Source organism: Coregonus lavaretus (genome assembly GCF_964263955.1).
Source record: "Coregonus lavaretus genome assembly, chromosome: 15".
Taxonomy (NCBI): domain Eukaryota; kingdom Metazoa; phylum Chordata; class Actinopteri; order Salmoniformes; family Salmonidae; genus Coregonus; species Coregonus lavaretus.
Genome location: NC_140002.1, coordinates 25,861,874 through 25,879,307, shown reverse-complemented (window position 1 = coordinate 25,879,307; position 17,434 = coordinate 25,861,874). Strand labels below are relative to the sequence as shown.

The 17,434-nt window shown below is 39.3% G+C and overlaps 2 protein-coding genes across 2 annotated transcripts in view; one reads left to right on the top strand and one right to left on the bottom strand.

The window, feature by feature from the left end:
- Nucleotides 1-1,237: 1,237 nt before the first annotated feature.
- LOC311143085 (spermatogenesis-associated protein 22-like) lies at nucleotides 1,238-7,697 on the top strand (the record flags this gene model as incomplete). Its single annotated transcript, XM_084178892.1, has 4 exons — nucleotides 1,238-1,310; nucleotides 6,780-6,902; nucleotides 7,030-7,127; nucleotides 7,506-7,697. Coding segments are annotated over 4 exons (486 nt in total), but the record flags the coding sequence as incomplete, so codon positions are not given.
- Nucleotides 7,698-14,103: 6,406 nt separating this feature from the next.
- Nucleotides 14,104-17,434, bottom strand: part of LOC311142289 (LHFPL tetraspan subfamily member 7 protein-like) — a gene marked incomplete at both ends in the record, with an annotated part of 169,972 nt that continues 166,641 nt past the window's right edge. Inside the window, one exon of the mRNA XM_084177910.1 lies at nucleotides 14,104-14,330. Within this exon, the coding sequence (XP_084034036.1) occupies nucleotides 14,104-14,330 (227 nt within the window). The remainder of the gene's footprint in view (nucleotides 14,331-17,434) is intronic.

The following is a 17,434-nucleotide window of genomic DNA, read 5'->3' as shown; positions in this document are numbered from 1 at the left end:
CAGCATTCTTTGTCCTCCAAATACGACGAGTTGAGTTTTTACCAAAAAGTTATATTTTGGTTTCATCTGACCATACGACATTCTCCCAATCCTCTTCTGGATCATCCAAATGCACTCTAGCAAACTTCAGACGGGCCTGGACATGTACTGGCTTAAGCAGGGGGACACGTCTGGTACTGCAGGATTTGAGTCCCTGGCGGCGTAGTGTGTTACTGATGGTAGGCTTTGTTACTTTGGTCCCAGCTCTCTGCAGGTCATTCACTAGGTCCCCCCGTGTGGTTCTGGGATTTTTGCTCACCGTTCTTGTGATCATTTTGACCCCACGGGTGAGATCTTGCGTGGAGCCCCAGATCGAGGGAGATTATCAGTGGTCTTGTATGTCTTCCATTTCCTAATAATTGCTCCCACAGTTGATTTCTTCAAACCAAGCTGCTTACCTATTGCAGATTCAGTCTTCCCAGCCTGGTGCAGGTCCACAATTTTGTTTCTGGTGTTCTTTGACAGCTATTTGGTCTTGGCCATAGTGGAGTTTGGAGTGTGACTGTTTGAGGTTGTGGACAGGTGTCTTTTATACTGATAAGAAGTTCAAACAGGTGCCATTAATACAGGTAACGAGTGGAGGACAGAGGAGCCTCTTAAAGAAGAAGTTACAGGTCTGTGAGAGCCAGAAATCTTGCTTGTTTGTAGGTGACCAAATACTCATTTTCCACCATAATTTGCAAATAAATTCATAAAAAATCCTACAATGTGATTTTCTGGATTTTTCTTTCTCAATTTGTCTGTCATAGTTGATGTGTACCTATGATGAAAATTACAGGCCTCTCTCATCTTTTTAAGTGGGAGAACTTGCACAATTGGTGGCTGACTAAATACTTTCCCCCCCCACTGTAGCTAGGTAAGTGTTCTAGATAACTATCTAGCCAAGAAGTCTGGTACATTACCATGAGAAATCACGGGCATTAGCACGTGACCGATCTGACTGGCGATGAGGAGGCCCTGCTTTATTTGAGGAAACTTGGAGGCTGGCTCACTAGCTGGCTAGGTATTTAGTTACATTGGAACAGCAACCACAGCTATACACTGGAAATACATTATTTTGTTAAATGTAACTTAATTAAAACAAATTATTGTTTGAGGACGATGCTTTAGTTGTTGTTAATCTAGCTAGCTACTAAAACAGAAATAGCTATTGATCAATTGTTTTAGCTAAGGTTAGTAGCTAGATAGCTAGGCCCCTACAAACCCCAGACAGAGCAACTACAGTGGCCCTTGCAGTAGTGTGAACACACAGAGCAAGCCGGTACCCCCAAGTAGCTACTCTCAGATGTCAACACCCACGACCACTTCAAGCAGACCAACTTCTGGCCCTCCAAGCAGACCAAATCCTGGCCCTCCAATCAGACCAACTCCTGGCCTCCTGGTGTAACATAGGTACAGCAAATCCCCTTATTGTATGGGACACCTTTAAATGTGCCTTTAGAGGCCATGCAATTCAGTACTCATTTACATTTTACATTTTAGTCATTTAGCAGACGCTCTTATCCAGAGCGACTTACAGTTAGTGAGTGCATACATTTTCTCATCTCGAAAACTAAAGCAATTTAGGTCCAACGAGTCCACACTAACAAAGGAAATAGAAAGTCTAACAGAACAGATGCTGTAGATAGCAATAAAAACTGTAACATAGAAGCTCAGAATAAATTAGAGGGAAAACAAAAATAAATGGAGAAACTTATTCAAGAAAGATCAAGTGTATTATGTTATAAAAATAAAGCAAACTGGATGGAATATGGGGAAAAATGCACCAAATTATTTTAAAATCTTCAACATAGGAATGCTACCAAAAATAATTTATTGAAACTGGTTACGAATGACGGAGTCACCCATGATTCACCAAATTATATTTTGAAGGAGGAAACAAAGTACTTTAAGTACGTTTCAGTCGCCTCCATCTCCTCTAACTGAAGCAAATTGTAGAGATTTTTTTTATATTGATAATGTAAAATTAACAGCCATACAGAAAGACTCATGTGAAGGTGAAAATAATGAGGAGGAACTTCTGGATGCAATTAAAGACTTTAAGTCCGGGAAAACTCCAGGGTTGGATGGCATACCAGTCGAGGTATACCAAACCTTTTTTGATATACTCAGAGGACCGTTATTAGCATGTTTTAACCACTCCTATGTAAATGGTAGATTATCAGACACTCAAGAAGAAGGTCTGATTTCATTATTACTGAAACAGGATACAAGTGGAAAATATAAAGATCCAGTCCATTAAAAAATTGGCGGCCCCTTACACTTCAGTGTTGTGTTGCAAAAATTCTAGCAAAATGTATAGCGCATAGAATTAAAAAGGTATTGTCGGACATTATTCATTCTAATCAGACAGGTTTTTTACATGGGCGATACATTGGAGATAATATAAGGCAAGTACTGGAAACAATAGAACACTATGAAAAATCTGGGAAACCAGGCCTACTATTCATAGCAGACTTCGAAAAGGCATTTGATAAAGTATGACTGGGGTTTATATATAAATGCCTGGAGCATTTCAATTTTGGACAATCTCTTATAAATTGGGTTAAACTCATGTATAGTAACCCTAGGTGTAAAATAGTAAATAATGGCTATTTCTCAGAAAGTTTTAAACTGTCAAGAGGAGTGAAACAAGGTTGTCCACTATCGGCATATCTATTTATTATTGCCATCGAGATGTTAGCTATTAAAATCAGATCCAACAATAATATCAAGGGATTAGAAATCCAGGGCTTAAAAACAAAGGTGTCATTGTACACTGATGATTCATGTTTTCTTTAAAATCCACAACTAGAATCCCTCCACAGCCTCATAGAGGATCTAGATACATTTTCTAACTTCTCTGGATTACAACCAAATTATGATAAATGTACTATATTACGTATTGAATAACTAAAAAATACAATTTTTACATTACCTTGTAGTTTACCAATAAAATGGTCTGATGGATGTGTGATATACTCGGAATACATATCCCAAATAAAATAAATGATCTCACTCCAATAAATTTTAATAGAAAGTTAGCAAAAATAGATAAGATCTTGCTACCATGGAAAGGTAAATACCTGTCAATTTGTGGAAAAATCACCCTGATTAGCTCTTTAGTATTGTCCCAGTTTACCTATTTGCTTATGGTCTTGCCTACGCCTAGCGAACAGTTTTTAAATTATATGAGAAATTTTTTTTCCATTTTATTTGGAACGGCAAGCCAGACAAAATTAAACGGGCCTATTTATATAATGAATATGAATTCGGAGGACAGAAATTATTAAATATTAAAGCATTAGACCTATCACTAAAAGCTTCAGTCATACAAAAATTATACTTAAATCCGAACTGGTTCTCTACCAAACTAGTAAGATTGTCTCACCCAATGTTCAAGAAGGGACTTTTTCCCTTTATTCAGATTACAACCCCTCACTTTCAGGTATTTGAAAAGGAAATAATCTTCCAAATATCACTATTTCTAAAACAAGCCATAGAAAGTTGGTTGCAATTTCAATTTAATCCTCCAGAAATTACAGAACAAATATTCCAACCGATATTGTGGTTAAACTCAAATATACTAATTGATTAAAAAAATGTTCTTTTTTTAGTAAATGTATAAAAAAGGTATAATCTTCGTAAATTATATTATCGGTAGGAATGGTGGAGTTATGTCGCACATGCAGCTAACAAAAACATATGGAAATGTCTGCTCTACCCAAAATTACAACCAAATAATTGCAGCATTACCGCAAAAATGGAAGAGGAAAGTGGAAGGAGGAAAAAGTAAGGAACTTGTCTGTCGGCCTTGCATTAAAGACCATAATTGGTTAAAGAAAATTGTGATAAATAAAAAAGTTTACCAGTTTCATTTAAGGACCAAAAGATTGACAGCCATCCCATATAGATTACAAAATAGTTGGGAAGAGATTTTTGACGTACCGATTCCATGGCATAGTGTTTATGAACTGATACGCAAAACGACGCCGGATTCAAAACTTAGAATTTTTCAATTTAAATTATTATATAAAATTCTTGCTACCAATAGAATGTTATTTGTATTACACAATCTTCCCAGCTCTGCAGATTTGGCTGTGAAGAAACAGAATCATTAGATAATTTGTTTTGGTACTGTCCATTTGTAGCTTGTTTCTGGACACAGGTCCAGGAATGGCTGAAGGATTGCAATATTTGCATGGAGCTGACCCTGCAGATAGCACTACTGGGTGATCTGAAAAGTCATAGTCAATCGATCAATAATATAATGATACTTTTAGCAAAGATGTTTATTTTCAATTCACAAACTGTAGAAACAATGAGAAGAGAAAGGTTCAGAACTTTTGTAAAACATCACAGTACAGTTGAAAAATATATGGCAAATAGAAATCCACTATGGATGGTGTTAAGAGATAGATGGGAGGTGTTGAATGGAGCTGAAGGATGGGACTAATAACAACAACTAATAACAACAAGATAACTAGTGTAAGACATGCTGTGTCCATAATAAGTATATAGGTTATATATTGTGAGCTTTTGTGAAAGAGCACAGTTAGAAAGATATGGCATATAGAAGCATACCAGATGGACATCATGAAAATGATCGGAGGAAGTTCAGGAGTAAAAACAAACAAAATATAATAATTGACTGTGTCCATAAAATGTATATAGTATGTATAAGCATGAAGTAGAGGCCTAAGCATTGTTGTTCACTAGTTTACTCCAATTAGGGAAGGGATGGTGGGGTTGGAAAGTAATAAAAGGGAAATATATATATTTTTTAAAGGATATGTATGTATATATATATGTATGTATATGCATGTATGTATGTGTATTTATGTGTGTATATATATATATATATATATATATATACAGTTGGGAAAAAAAGTATTTAGTCAGCCACCAATTGTGCAAGTTCTCCCACTTAAAAAGATGAGAGAGGCCTGTAATTTTCATCATAGGTACACGTCAACTATGACAGACAAAATGAGAAAAAAAAAGTAAGTCTTCACAAGGTTTTCACACACTGTTGCTGGTATTTTGGCCCATTCCTCCATGCAGATCTCCTCTAGAGCAGTGATGTTTTGGGGCTGTCGCTAGGCAACACAGACTTTCAACTCCCTCCAAAGATTTTCTATGGGGTTGAGATCTGGAGACTGGCTAGGCCACTCCAGGACCTTGAAATGCTTCTTAAGAAGCCACTCCTTCGTTGCCCGGGCGGTGTGTTTGGGATCATTGTCATGCTGAAAGACCCAGCCACGTTTCATCTTCAATGCCCTTGCTGATGGAAGGAGGTTTTCACTCAAAATCTCACGATACATGGCCCCATTCATTCTTTCCTTTACACGGATCAGTCGTCCTGGTCCCTTTGCAGAAAAACAGCCCCAAAGCATGATGTTCTACCCCCATGCTTCACAGTAGGTTTGGTGTTCTTTGGATGCAACTCAGCATTCTTTGTCCTCCAAACACGACGAGTTGAGTTTTTACCAAAAAGTTCTATTTTGGTTTCATCTGACCATATGACATTCTCCCAATCCTCTTCTGGATCATCCAAATGCACTCTAGCAAACTTCAGACGGGCCTGGACATGTACTGGCTTAAGCAGGGGGACACGTCTTGCACTGCAGGATTTGAGTCCCTGGCGGCGTAGTGTGTTACTGATGGTAGGCTTTGTTACTTTGGTCCCAGCTCTCTGCAGGTCATTCACTAGGTCCCCCCGTGTGGTTCTGGGATTTTTGCTCACCGTTCTTGTGATCATTTTGACCCCACGGGGTGAGATCTTGCGTGGAGCCCCAGATCGAGGGAGATTATCAGTGGTCTTGTATGTCTTCCATTTCCTAATAATTGCTCCCACAGTTGATTTCTTCAAACCAAGCTGCTTACCTATTGCAGATTCAGTCTTCCCAGCCTGGTGCAGGTCTACCATTTTGTTTCTGGTGTTCTTTGACAGCTCTTTGGTCTTGGCCATAGTGGAGTTTGGAGTGTGACTGTTTGAGGTTGTGGACAGGTGTCTTTTATACTGATAACAAGTTCAAACAGGTGCCATTAATACAGGTAACGAGTGGAGGACAGAGGAGCCTCTTAAAGAAGAAGTTACAGGTCTGTGAGAGCCAGAAATCTTGCTTGTTTGTAGGTGACCAAATACTTATTTTCCTCCATAATTTGCAAATAAATTCATAAAAAATCCTACAATGTGATTTTCTGGATTTCTTTTCCTCAATTTGTCTGTCATAGTTGACGTGTACCTATGATGAAAATTACAGGCCTCTCTCATCTTTTTAAGTGGGAGAACTTGCACAATTGGTGGCTGACTAAATACTTTTTTTCCCCACTGTATATATGCGAGAAAAAAAAACATATGGGGGATTGGAAGTGATGCAGACAATTACATTGATGGAAGTTACAATCTATCTGCAATATTAAAGCTGATCTACCCCCTAAAATTTTTTTATAATAATAATAATAAAAAACTAACAAAAAAACTTATAGTGTAACATACTGGAGGAAAACTCTGATTTCCATAGATTACTTACCATAAGATAACAATTTTACATTTAAGTCATTTAGCAGAGCGACTTACAAATTGGACAATGATATAACTTTCATATTTAACCCAATTGTAAATCTTGAATCAAGTAAAAATGACATTTCATACAGCACATCTTTAATATATTTTATCATGCTAGCCTTGTAAAATTGATGTTCAATGCTAGATCAGGTATTAAAGCATTGATGTTTCCTATGTTGGGAAGACGCAGGTGGAGTGTTCCAGGTCAAACCAGCAACTGAGAACTCTCTGAGGATCCTGACTGCTGTCATTGATGGCATGAGACACTGGAGCCAGTTCAAGGACATAGCCCCGTACCTATTCACGATTTTCGGTAAGTTTTCATACAAGTCTGTCTCGTCACTAACATTGTATTTACTATTACCTGTACTGTATTTACAAAATGTGTGTATGTTATTCTATTTTATTATTTTCTAATCTATTCTATGTTCCTCCCACAGCTACTCTTGACTCTGCAGTCACCGCCGGGTCTCATGGAGCTAAGAACTTCCTCATGAGAGATGGGAAAGAGGTGATGCAGTGTGTCTTCTATGAAAATGTGAGTCAGAAAAACACTTCCTCTTTAATAGGAAAGTGAGACATACAATAGCAGGTCAAGGGCTGTCGAGTTAATCAGAGGACAACATTATATTACTTAATGTTCACCAAATTAATTGGAGTTATTTTTAAGGCCAAAAAAACAATATTTTCAACATCAAGAACTTTGTAGATTAGAATTTTATTTCCACAGGATTCTTACCAACTGCTACTGATCATCAGCGTTATAAAGCAGTAGTTTGTTTTGATATGGCTTGAGGATATGTATTCTCAAATCGTACTGTTCCTCCAGGGTGGATACCCATTATGTTAAATTTTACAGTGTTGTGCTGGACGTATACCCTTTGTGTCTGACCCATCTCTGCTCCATCCCCACCAGGAGCTGGACCTTCCCAGGCTGATCCGAAGCCAGGTGCACCACTGTGTGGGAAACTACAACCGCACCAGGGACACACTCACCTGCATGTCTGTCAGGGCCGCTCTGCCCTCAGAGCAGAGGAACGCACAGGAGTCTGTCAAAGCATCGGACGCTGAGATGAGGGGCCTGGTGAAATCACTCAGTGAAGTTTGATCAGAGGCACAGAAACACATAAGAGAGCTTCCCTCAACAGTTCAAAGGCAATACAATTGTTTTTGCCTATGGCTCCTTGTGAGTGTCACTATATGGCAAGTGTTCTCCTCTTCATTATAAACAGCGGGATCCTATATGGTAAACATTATCTTCTTTATTAGAAACTGAAGGATCCTATATAGAGTCCTGCTGTATGTACAGTGCCTTCGGAAAGTATTCAGACCCCTTGACTTTTTCCACATTTTGTTACATTACAGCCTTGTTCTAAAATTGATTAAATTGTTTTTTTTCCCTTATCAATCTACACACAATACCCCATAATGACAAAGCAAAAACCGGTTTTTAGAAATGTTTGCTAATTTCTAAAAAACAAAAAACTTAAATATTACATTTACATTGTTGAAGCACCTTTGGCATCGATTACAGCATAGATTATTCTTGGGTATGACACAACAAGCTTGGGACACCTGTATTTGGGGAGTTTCTCCCATTCTTCTCTGCAGATCCTCTCAATCTCTTTCAGGTTGGATGGGGAGCGTTGCTGCACAGCTATTTTCAGGTCTCTCCAGAGATGTCCGGGCTCTGGCTGGGCCACTCAAGGACATTCAGAGACTTGTCCCGAAGCCACTCCTGCGTTGTCTTGGCTGTGTGCTTAGGGTCATTGTCCTGTTGGAAGGTGAACCTTCACCCCAGTCTGAGGGCTCTGGAGCAGGTTATCATCAGGGATCTCTCTGTACTTTGCTCCGTTCATCTTTGCCTTGATCCTGACTAGTCTCCCAGTCCCTGCCGCTGAAAAACATCACCACAGCATGATGCTGCCACCACCATGCTTCACTGTAGGGATGGTGCCATGTTTCCTCCAGACGTGACGCTTGGCATTCAGGCCAAAGAGTTCAATCTTGGTTTCATCAGACCAGAGTATCTTGTTTCTCATGGTCTGAGAGTCTTTAGGTGCGGGCTGTCATGTTCCTTTTACTGAGGAGTGGCTTACGTCTGGCCACTCTACCATAAAGGCCTGATTGGTGGAGTGCTGCAGAGATGGTTGTCCTTCTGGAAGGTTCTCCCATCTCCACAGATGAACTCTGGAGCTCTGTCAGAATGACCATTGGGTTCTTGGTCACCTCTCTGACCAAGGCCCTTTTCCTCCGATTGCTCAGTTTGGCTGGGCGGCCAGCTCTAGGAAGAGTCTTGGTGGTTCCAAACTTCTTCCATTTAAGAATGATGGAGGCCACTGTGTTCTTGGGGACTTTCAATGCTGCAGACATTTTTAGGTACCCTTCCCCAGATCTGTGCCTCGACACAATGCTGTCTCGGAGCTCTATGGACAATTCCTTCGACCTCATGACTTGGTTTTTGCTCTGACATTCACTTGTCAACTGTGGGAACTTATATAGACAGGTGTGTGCCTTTCCAAATCATGTCCAATCAATTGAATTTACCACAGGTGGACTCCAATCAAGTTGTAGAAACATCTCAAGGATGATCAATGGAAACAGGATGCACCTGAGCTCAATTTCGAATCATAGCAAAGCGTCTGAATCCTTGATGTCTAAAAACCTGTTTTCACTTTGTCATTATGGGGTATTATGTGTAGATTGCTGAGGATTTGTATTTATTTAATCCGTTTTAGAATAAGGCTGTAACGTAACAAAATGTGGAAAAGGTCAAGGGGTCTGAATACTTTCCGAAGGCACTGTGGATACTTGACATGTTGGAAGATTCTTCCAGGGATGAGTAGTACATGATTCCCCATTATTTTGAAAGAGTAGTCTGAACTGGGTGGTTCAAGTGTGCAATTTCATCTGCTTGCTGTTTAGGACCAGCAACAAATGAAGATTGTGTTTATGAATTTCATAATGTTAAATATATAATTGCATCTATATCTTAGCAGATTATATATTTCATTATTTTTCTTCCCATTTGTATATAATACTATACACGTATTTCTAATGTTTCATATGTGTCATTCAGTTTTTGGACACAAATAAAACCCCTTTCTTTTCCTGATTTATGAAACATTTTATTATAAAGAATATTCACAGAACAGCAAACTTTGTCAAGAGGCTAGTTTCAGGTAAAACAAACACATTGATGAGGTAATATCTCAAAATGTATATTTAAAAAGGGGGGACCGTTAAGAATGAAAAGTGAGCTCACATACAGTTATTAGTTTATTTACAACCAACATACAGTATCACAATGGAAAACCCAATACTACTTTCTACAAAAAAACAGATTCACCAGTGCTGAGACTTGACACACAATGTTTCAACATATCGGGTAACAAATCCTGTGCAGCAGGTGAACCCCAGTTATTCCCAATATCAAGCACAGTACGAGGTCCAATACAAATACCAACATTTCTTTCCTGGTCTTCTTTTCAAAACATGGCAACACAATTACAGTAATTTTGTATGAAGACTTTTCCCTCTTTGTAAGTAATTTGGCAATTTTAAAAGTTCACACCAGCATTATGCACACACACACACACACACACACACACACACACACACACACACACACACACACACCTTGGAATACAGTATGTAAACTACCATTCAGAAGTTTGGGGTCACTTAGAAATGTCCTTGTTTTCGAAAGAAAAGCAATTTTTTGGTCCATTAAAATAACATCAACTTCATGTTAGCACAGCTGAAAACTGTTGTGCTGATTAAAGAAGCAATAAAATGGGCCTTCTTGAGACTAGTTGAGTATCTGGAGCATAAGCAATTGTGGGTTCGATTACAGGCTCAAAATGGCCAGATACAAAGAACTTCGGAAACTCGTCAGTCTATTCTTGTTCTGAGAAATGAAGGCTATTCCATGCGAGAAATTGCCAAGAAACTGAAGATCTCGTACAATGCTGTGTACTACTCCCTTCACAGAAGAAACCAAATGGGCTCTAACCAGAATAGTTGCAAAGAAAAAGCCATATCTCGGACTGACCAATAAAAAGAAAGGATTAAGATGGGCAGTCTGAGATATGGCTTTTTCTTTGCAACTCTGTCTAGAAGGTCAGCATCCCGTAGTCGCCTCTTCACTGTTGATGTTGAGACTGGTGTTTTGCGGGTACATTTATTGAAGCTGCCAGTTGAGGACATGTGAGGCCTTTGTTTCTCAAACTAGACACTAATGTATTTGTCTTCTTGCTCAGTTGTGCACCGGGGCCTCCCACTCCTCTTTCTATTCTGGTTAGAGACAGTTTGCGCTGTTCTGTGAAAGGAGTAGTACACAGCGTTGTACGAGATCTTCAGTTTCTTGGCAATTTCTCGCATGGAATAGCATTCATTTCTCAGAACAAGAATAGACTGACGAGTTTCAGAAGAAAGTTATTTGTTTCTGGCCATTTTGAGCCTGTAATCGAACCCACAATTGCTTTTATTGCTTCTTTAAACAGCACAACAGTTTTCAGCTGTGCTAACATAATTGCAAAAGGGTTTTCTAATGATCAATTAGCCTTTTAAAATGTTAAACTTGGATTAGCAAACACAACGTGCCATTGGAACACAGGACTGATGGTGCTGATAACGGGCCTCTGTACGCCTATATAGATATTCCATTATAAATCAGCCGTTTCCAGCTACAATAGCCATTTACAACTTTAACAATGTCTACACTGTATTTCTGATCAATTTGATGTTATTTTAATGGACAAAAAAATTGCTTTCTTTCGAAAACAAGGACATTTCTAAGTGACCCCAAACTTTTGAATGGTAGTGTATGTAAAATATTTGTTAAATTGGCTGTGTAGTGGAGAAAATTATACAATTTGTCCTTGGAACATGACAAGAATAAAATCATTATATTAGGAGGAACGGGATGGCAAAAAACACTAACCCATTAACTTATCTCAGAATGTAATTATTTTAAGCCATGCTTCACAAATTACGTGGATAATGTGTCAATTCAACACTGATAACTGTGAGCTAAGTTTAATTTGTACAGCTCTCAAGCTCTACCACTAATTCTAAATTACATGGTATATGTCGCAACCTTTTAATTGAGTGATTAAAGTGATTTACCTCTAATTAATAAATTGGTAAAGTGTCAACACAAGTACAGCTTTTTTTATCTGTCATTACCTTCAAGCTTTTAGAAGACATCAGCTTTTTTCTTCTATAGAACATTTTCAACAATGTTCAGAAGCACATCTTGAAACATATACAGGAAAAGTACAGCACACAGAGAAAATAACACAATGACAACTTTCTTACACTACAATATCCACAGTTTAAGCTGAAGTAGATGGTAACCTGATAATAATAGTATTGAAGTAACTTGTCTTGGTTCTGTTATAAAGGCACAAGTTGGTATGGTCAGAGCAGATAATCTAATCTAGATCAGCTGTTTTACTATTAACTAACCCCAACTTCATCTGCACTCTAGTCTAGAATTTCTAGACAATGCTGTCTTATCTAATTGCCTTTAGCCTGATTTAATGTAGTCCTGAATGATAGTGTATAGCTAAGATTGTGCACTGTTGGGGTCAATTCCAATTTAATGTGAAATTCAAATTCAATTCTTGAATTCACTCATGAAGTGGAAAATGTACATTGAATTAAATTCTAATTTCAACTATCTTCAAGTTATTGAATTGGAATTAGACTGTTTGGACTGTTTGAATTGGAATTGAATTAGAATTGTAAAAACATTTAATCTTGGAATTGAATTGAATTGGATTGAATTCAATATTTGTACATTTCCCAGTTAATGGAATGAATGCACATAGTATCAAACATTGACTGCATTATTTGTTGTAAATCATTTCAATGTGTATTTCTATATTTCCAGTATAGCTAGGCGGTCTGAACTGTGACATGACCAGCCTGAAAGCCTGAGGGAATTGAATTAGAATTTGTGGAATTGTTGGGGATAATATTGGATTGGGAATTTAATAACATTGGAATTGAAAGGAATTGAATTATCTCTAAATTCAACAACTGGAATCAACGACCTGGAATTGGAATTTAATTAAATGGAATTTACAGGGAGAGGGATTTAATTAGAATTTGTAGAATTAACCCCAACCCTGGTATTGTATGGTGTAAAAACTTAAACAATAATGACTTGGGTTAACAAGGCGAACTTATTAACACTAGGAACTCTGGAAAAGGTTGGTAGAAGGATGTCATGTCATCCCAACATAAAATTGATAACAAATGCTTTTCATATGTCTTCAAAAGTTGACTATCAGACAAGTATTGTATTATTACTATGCACACCTTCAATATATATTCATTTGTCTTAAAGGCAGGTCAGATGCTTCTAAATTGTTTGGTACATCTCCCTCACTGAAAAACATTTATTCAACTCTTTCTCTAGAATTTTTACTGTCCAATGGTTCACTGCTTGAGATGTTTTGGAAATGTGAAAGGTCCCAGTCCATTTAAAACCATGTTGAAGGCTAAGTCAGATGGTGAGTCCCCAAGGGTAATTTTTCACCGTGCTACACGTCCATCTAATGACATCCATACAGTCACAGTGTTGTTCAATGCTGGATAAAAACTGCATTTGGATCCAAACCTTTATACAATCCACTCTCCTCAAACTCCACTGGACAGAATCCTTAATGCGCTCACTGTGTTGAGACCTGAGTCCGTGTTCATATCCTTTCTGATCCGCGCTGTCAAATGGGTCTCTCATTGTCTTTACTGTTCGCCAAATCCGCATTGACCCATTGAAGATAGAAGCGTGTCTACATCCTTTGATAACTGTAGAAATGTCTCATATTGTCTGTTAATCTCTTGCCATACTTGACCTTCTCAGGAAGATTCTCCTTCTTTTCACACCTTCTCTTTTGCAAACAACTCCCTGATTATTCTGGAATGTTATACTTATTGCCCACTCTTAATGTCACCATGGATTCATATTATGGTTATAGTCCTGACCATCACCCTCTGTCTGGTTACTGTAATATTAAACCAGGCCGAGGGTGATGCTTATGCGCTGTATACTTCTGTCCATCTGAACAGAGGGTGTTGTTATCCATCCTTGTGTTTCTTTCAAATGTATTTTTTTTCCCAGAAAATATACTGAATATCAAATAAGTCTAACCAGAAATGCAAAGTCACAAATTCACAGTAAATGTGAATTAATAGTCATAACAATAGTGGGTTAACGTCTGACATTTTTTGGGGAAAAAAAGAAAAACAACAGAATATAGTTCCATTCAATAAGGTCAATTATTAGATCAAAGAAATAGCTTTTGTATGAAGGAAGACGGTACATAAATGTTGTTCACAGTTGGGTATAGCCTAGTTATATATCAGATGCAGGGCTTTTTAAAATTGCATCCTACAGAAGAAATGAATGCAAGGGTTTCTCCCATCTCCATCATACAAGGAAGTAGGAAGTATTGTAGCAGACTGACTGGATGAGGGTGGGGACGGCGGTGTCAGTTGTTGCCCTATAAGAGAGTGGGCAGTGGGGTTGGGGACAGATGCTCCTTGGGTGCGTATTTGGCGAAGAAGGGTAGGAAGAGTGTGAGCATGACGGCGACGATGGCCAGCATGTATCCCCAGCCGATCTGGCAGTCCCCAGCATAGTAGATGTCTGAGTCCCCGCAGAAGGACCTCACCAGGGTGGAGTTCAGCCCAAAGGGATAGACCAGCAGCCCAGACCCCATGATGAACACTGGAAGAGAGAGGAGAGATGAAAGAGGCTTTGGTTACAACCAGGGATACACTCAAATGTGTAAGACATGTCATAGTGTTCTGTTGTTTGGTCATGTATTTAATTGTTGAGTATATCTTGAGAGAGCACTGTTGAGAACATCCCCTCTTGTTCAGCTTCCCAAAAACATTTATAATGTCCCTCTTTCTCCAACTGAACTAAATCCATCTGTAAAAGCGTCCATCCTGGCTCATTACTTTGAGATTGGGAAGTGTTCCTGGAACATCCTGGTAATGCTGACTCCTGGCCACTTGGTGGAACTAGAGGTTCTGCATTATGAGTTGACAGCGCATAAACAGCCCACATATATACGGTCAACAGTGTAATGTAGGAGCTTCACCGTCTACCTTATCTCCAGTTGTACCCTGAATAGCTCCAATAGGAATACAAATCACTATTGAGATTGAGTCTGTCAACTCAGCCAGGGAGTGATGGAGGAAGGACTGATAGAGGAGAGAAAAGGGGCTTTTATATATATAAAAAGAGCCCTGATGGCTCTTGATTGACAGGTCTGGCTAATGAAAAGTGAATAATGTCTCCCAAAATCCATTAGCACTTCTCATGCCAAACTGACGACCACAAGAAAAGAGCCCAGCACTTTAATACACATCGATCAACTTTCACAGACAGTATCACATCCTCAGTGCTCCATGTAGCGATGGCGAGAGAGTGACTCAGTTTAAAAATGGAGTCAGGTCTGCCAGCCAGCGCTGCCAAGAAGCATCTATCGACTGCTGAGTATCATCATTACTACTAATTTCAGGAAAAACATAAAAGGTTAGATTTCCATTATAATGGAATGTCATTGTGTGTCTTTTAAGATAAAATTAGATAATAAACAAGAGTATGGATTTGGATAATGAGCAGTTATCCATAGCTGTCTGTCTATAAAACGCATTAAACACGTATCATGTATATCATGTATTGATTTCAGACTTTCAGACTTTCAAGGACAGTGCAGCAGCAGGGTTGATGGAGTGTAATAGGGCATTTATGAGATAAGGCAATGGGGATGTCAAATATGAAATAGTTTTGTGCTGTAATGTTATGGATTTTTTTTGTAAGAGGGGAGCTCTACATTTAGAAAATTCCCATGTATATCTCAGAGAGAGTAGGTAGATAAAAAAATAAAAAAGTCAAATAAAAAAGCACAGTGGGAGTGACTGCTGAGGATCACGCTGGTAAGGGCATGGGAGAGAGAGAGGTGGGAAGAGGGAGAAAGACGAAAGGAATGGGGGAGAAGGTTGTGTGAGTGGGTAGTCAGGGCACTATGTCTCAGCGTCAGCCCATTACATTTATCTCTTTGAGGTGGAGGCTGAGGCTGCTGGAGCCCCAACCCAGAGCGGAAGCTGAGGCTGCTAAATGTCCCCCAACCCACGCAGAGTTCTGTCTCTGTCCTGCTCAGAATGGCCATGTGTTTATCTGTAGGGGCCTGGCTCCTCAAAGCAGCCCGGCTAATGACACTTCAATGGCCTTCTCTATCAAACTATCATTGGCTTTGTGGAATGTGCACAATGACACAGGCAGAGTTTCCTTTTCAAGAACCTTCCCTTGCTGTTCCCTCCCACACAGAGGTGACTGCCCCCCAGTCACCAAAATCTAAATAAATAATGAAGAAACTCGCCAAGCCCCCAAATAATCGATGCAGGAATGAAATCAAACCCCACAGTCTTGAAACAAGTGGCACGAGAGCCTTGAGCATCATTTGATTTCATCGACAGAAGCTGGAGGGTAGGTATACGGAGGGAGGGAGCAATTATTGTCTGCACTGTGCCTCAGGTCAATATGGTCTCTCCAGGCTGCATAGCTCTGTTAATGGGAACAGACTTATCAAGAACGTACAAGCCTGATGACCCTGGACTCTGTATTGGGAGCTGAGGGCTGCTGCACACACTCTCCACCTGGATTCAGTTTATAGACTAGCAACTGTGTTACTGTATGGGACTACTGGAGATATTCAACTAAATCGTTTGCCTTTGATTCTTCTTGCATGGTGTTAATTCAAACGTGTAGTCTATGATATGATACATGTATATACTGTATATATGATGGATTTGCTTTTCAGGATGTACTGTACTGTATGCATGCATATACATAACATTTCCTGATTTGACTCGTGTTCAACCTTGAGTAAAAGGTGAAAACTGGATTGGAGAGCACACTGTAGCAGCCCACTATGGACACGGATGGATACATTCAATCTCATGAAGATAGAAGCTTCCATAGCAGTGTAATCCACAGGATGTTGGTGGCGCCTTAATTGGGAAGAACTGGCTCGTGTTAATGACTGGAGCGGAATCAGTGGAAAGGTATAAAATACATCAAACACATGGTTTCCATTTGCTCTGTTCCCGGCCATTATTATGAGCCGTTCTCCCCTCAGCAGCCTCCACTGGTGTAATCCTATGGGGACATACAGAAACGAAGGTAACGGTGTAAAATGACACAATGATGCGATGCTGTGAAACTGCTCATGCTAATCTCACAGCATTCTTTATTCTCCTATCTAACAGGGCCAGGAGGGTGGAGAAAGCATCCACCTCTCATCTCATATGGCATATTGAATGTCCCATGTTTTATTGACATGTTTAGAGAGATCATGGAAGTGTGATTAGAAAGGGCAAAGTCAAGTTATTCACCTGAATACAAAATATCCACAATGGCAACTTAGCAAGTACTGTGAAATTCAAGCTAGCTACAACAGCATAAAAAGTAAATAATGTAGCATCTAATGGGCCACAAACAACCGTTGAGCTGACTTATATACTGTAAACTGCACATAGAGCACCAAGCATGATCTAAATCCTAAAACAACAGTGGTAATTTGGATGGGTGTCTCGGAACTGGTCACGCACACAATGAGTATCCATCAGGAGTGGGCAGGGGGACACTTAACGGTCCACTTGGCCAGTTGGGTGGCAGGAACAGCAGTAATAAAGGCAGTTAGCCATGAGGAAGAGCCGTTAAAATGTAAATACAGGAGTTTAAAGAGCGGTCTTCACAATAGCTGCAGGGCAGTAAAAAGCATTCAGCACTTGAACATGCAGCTTCCTCTTCCTTCCTGT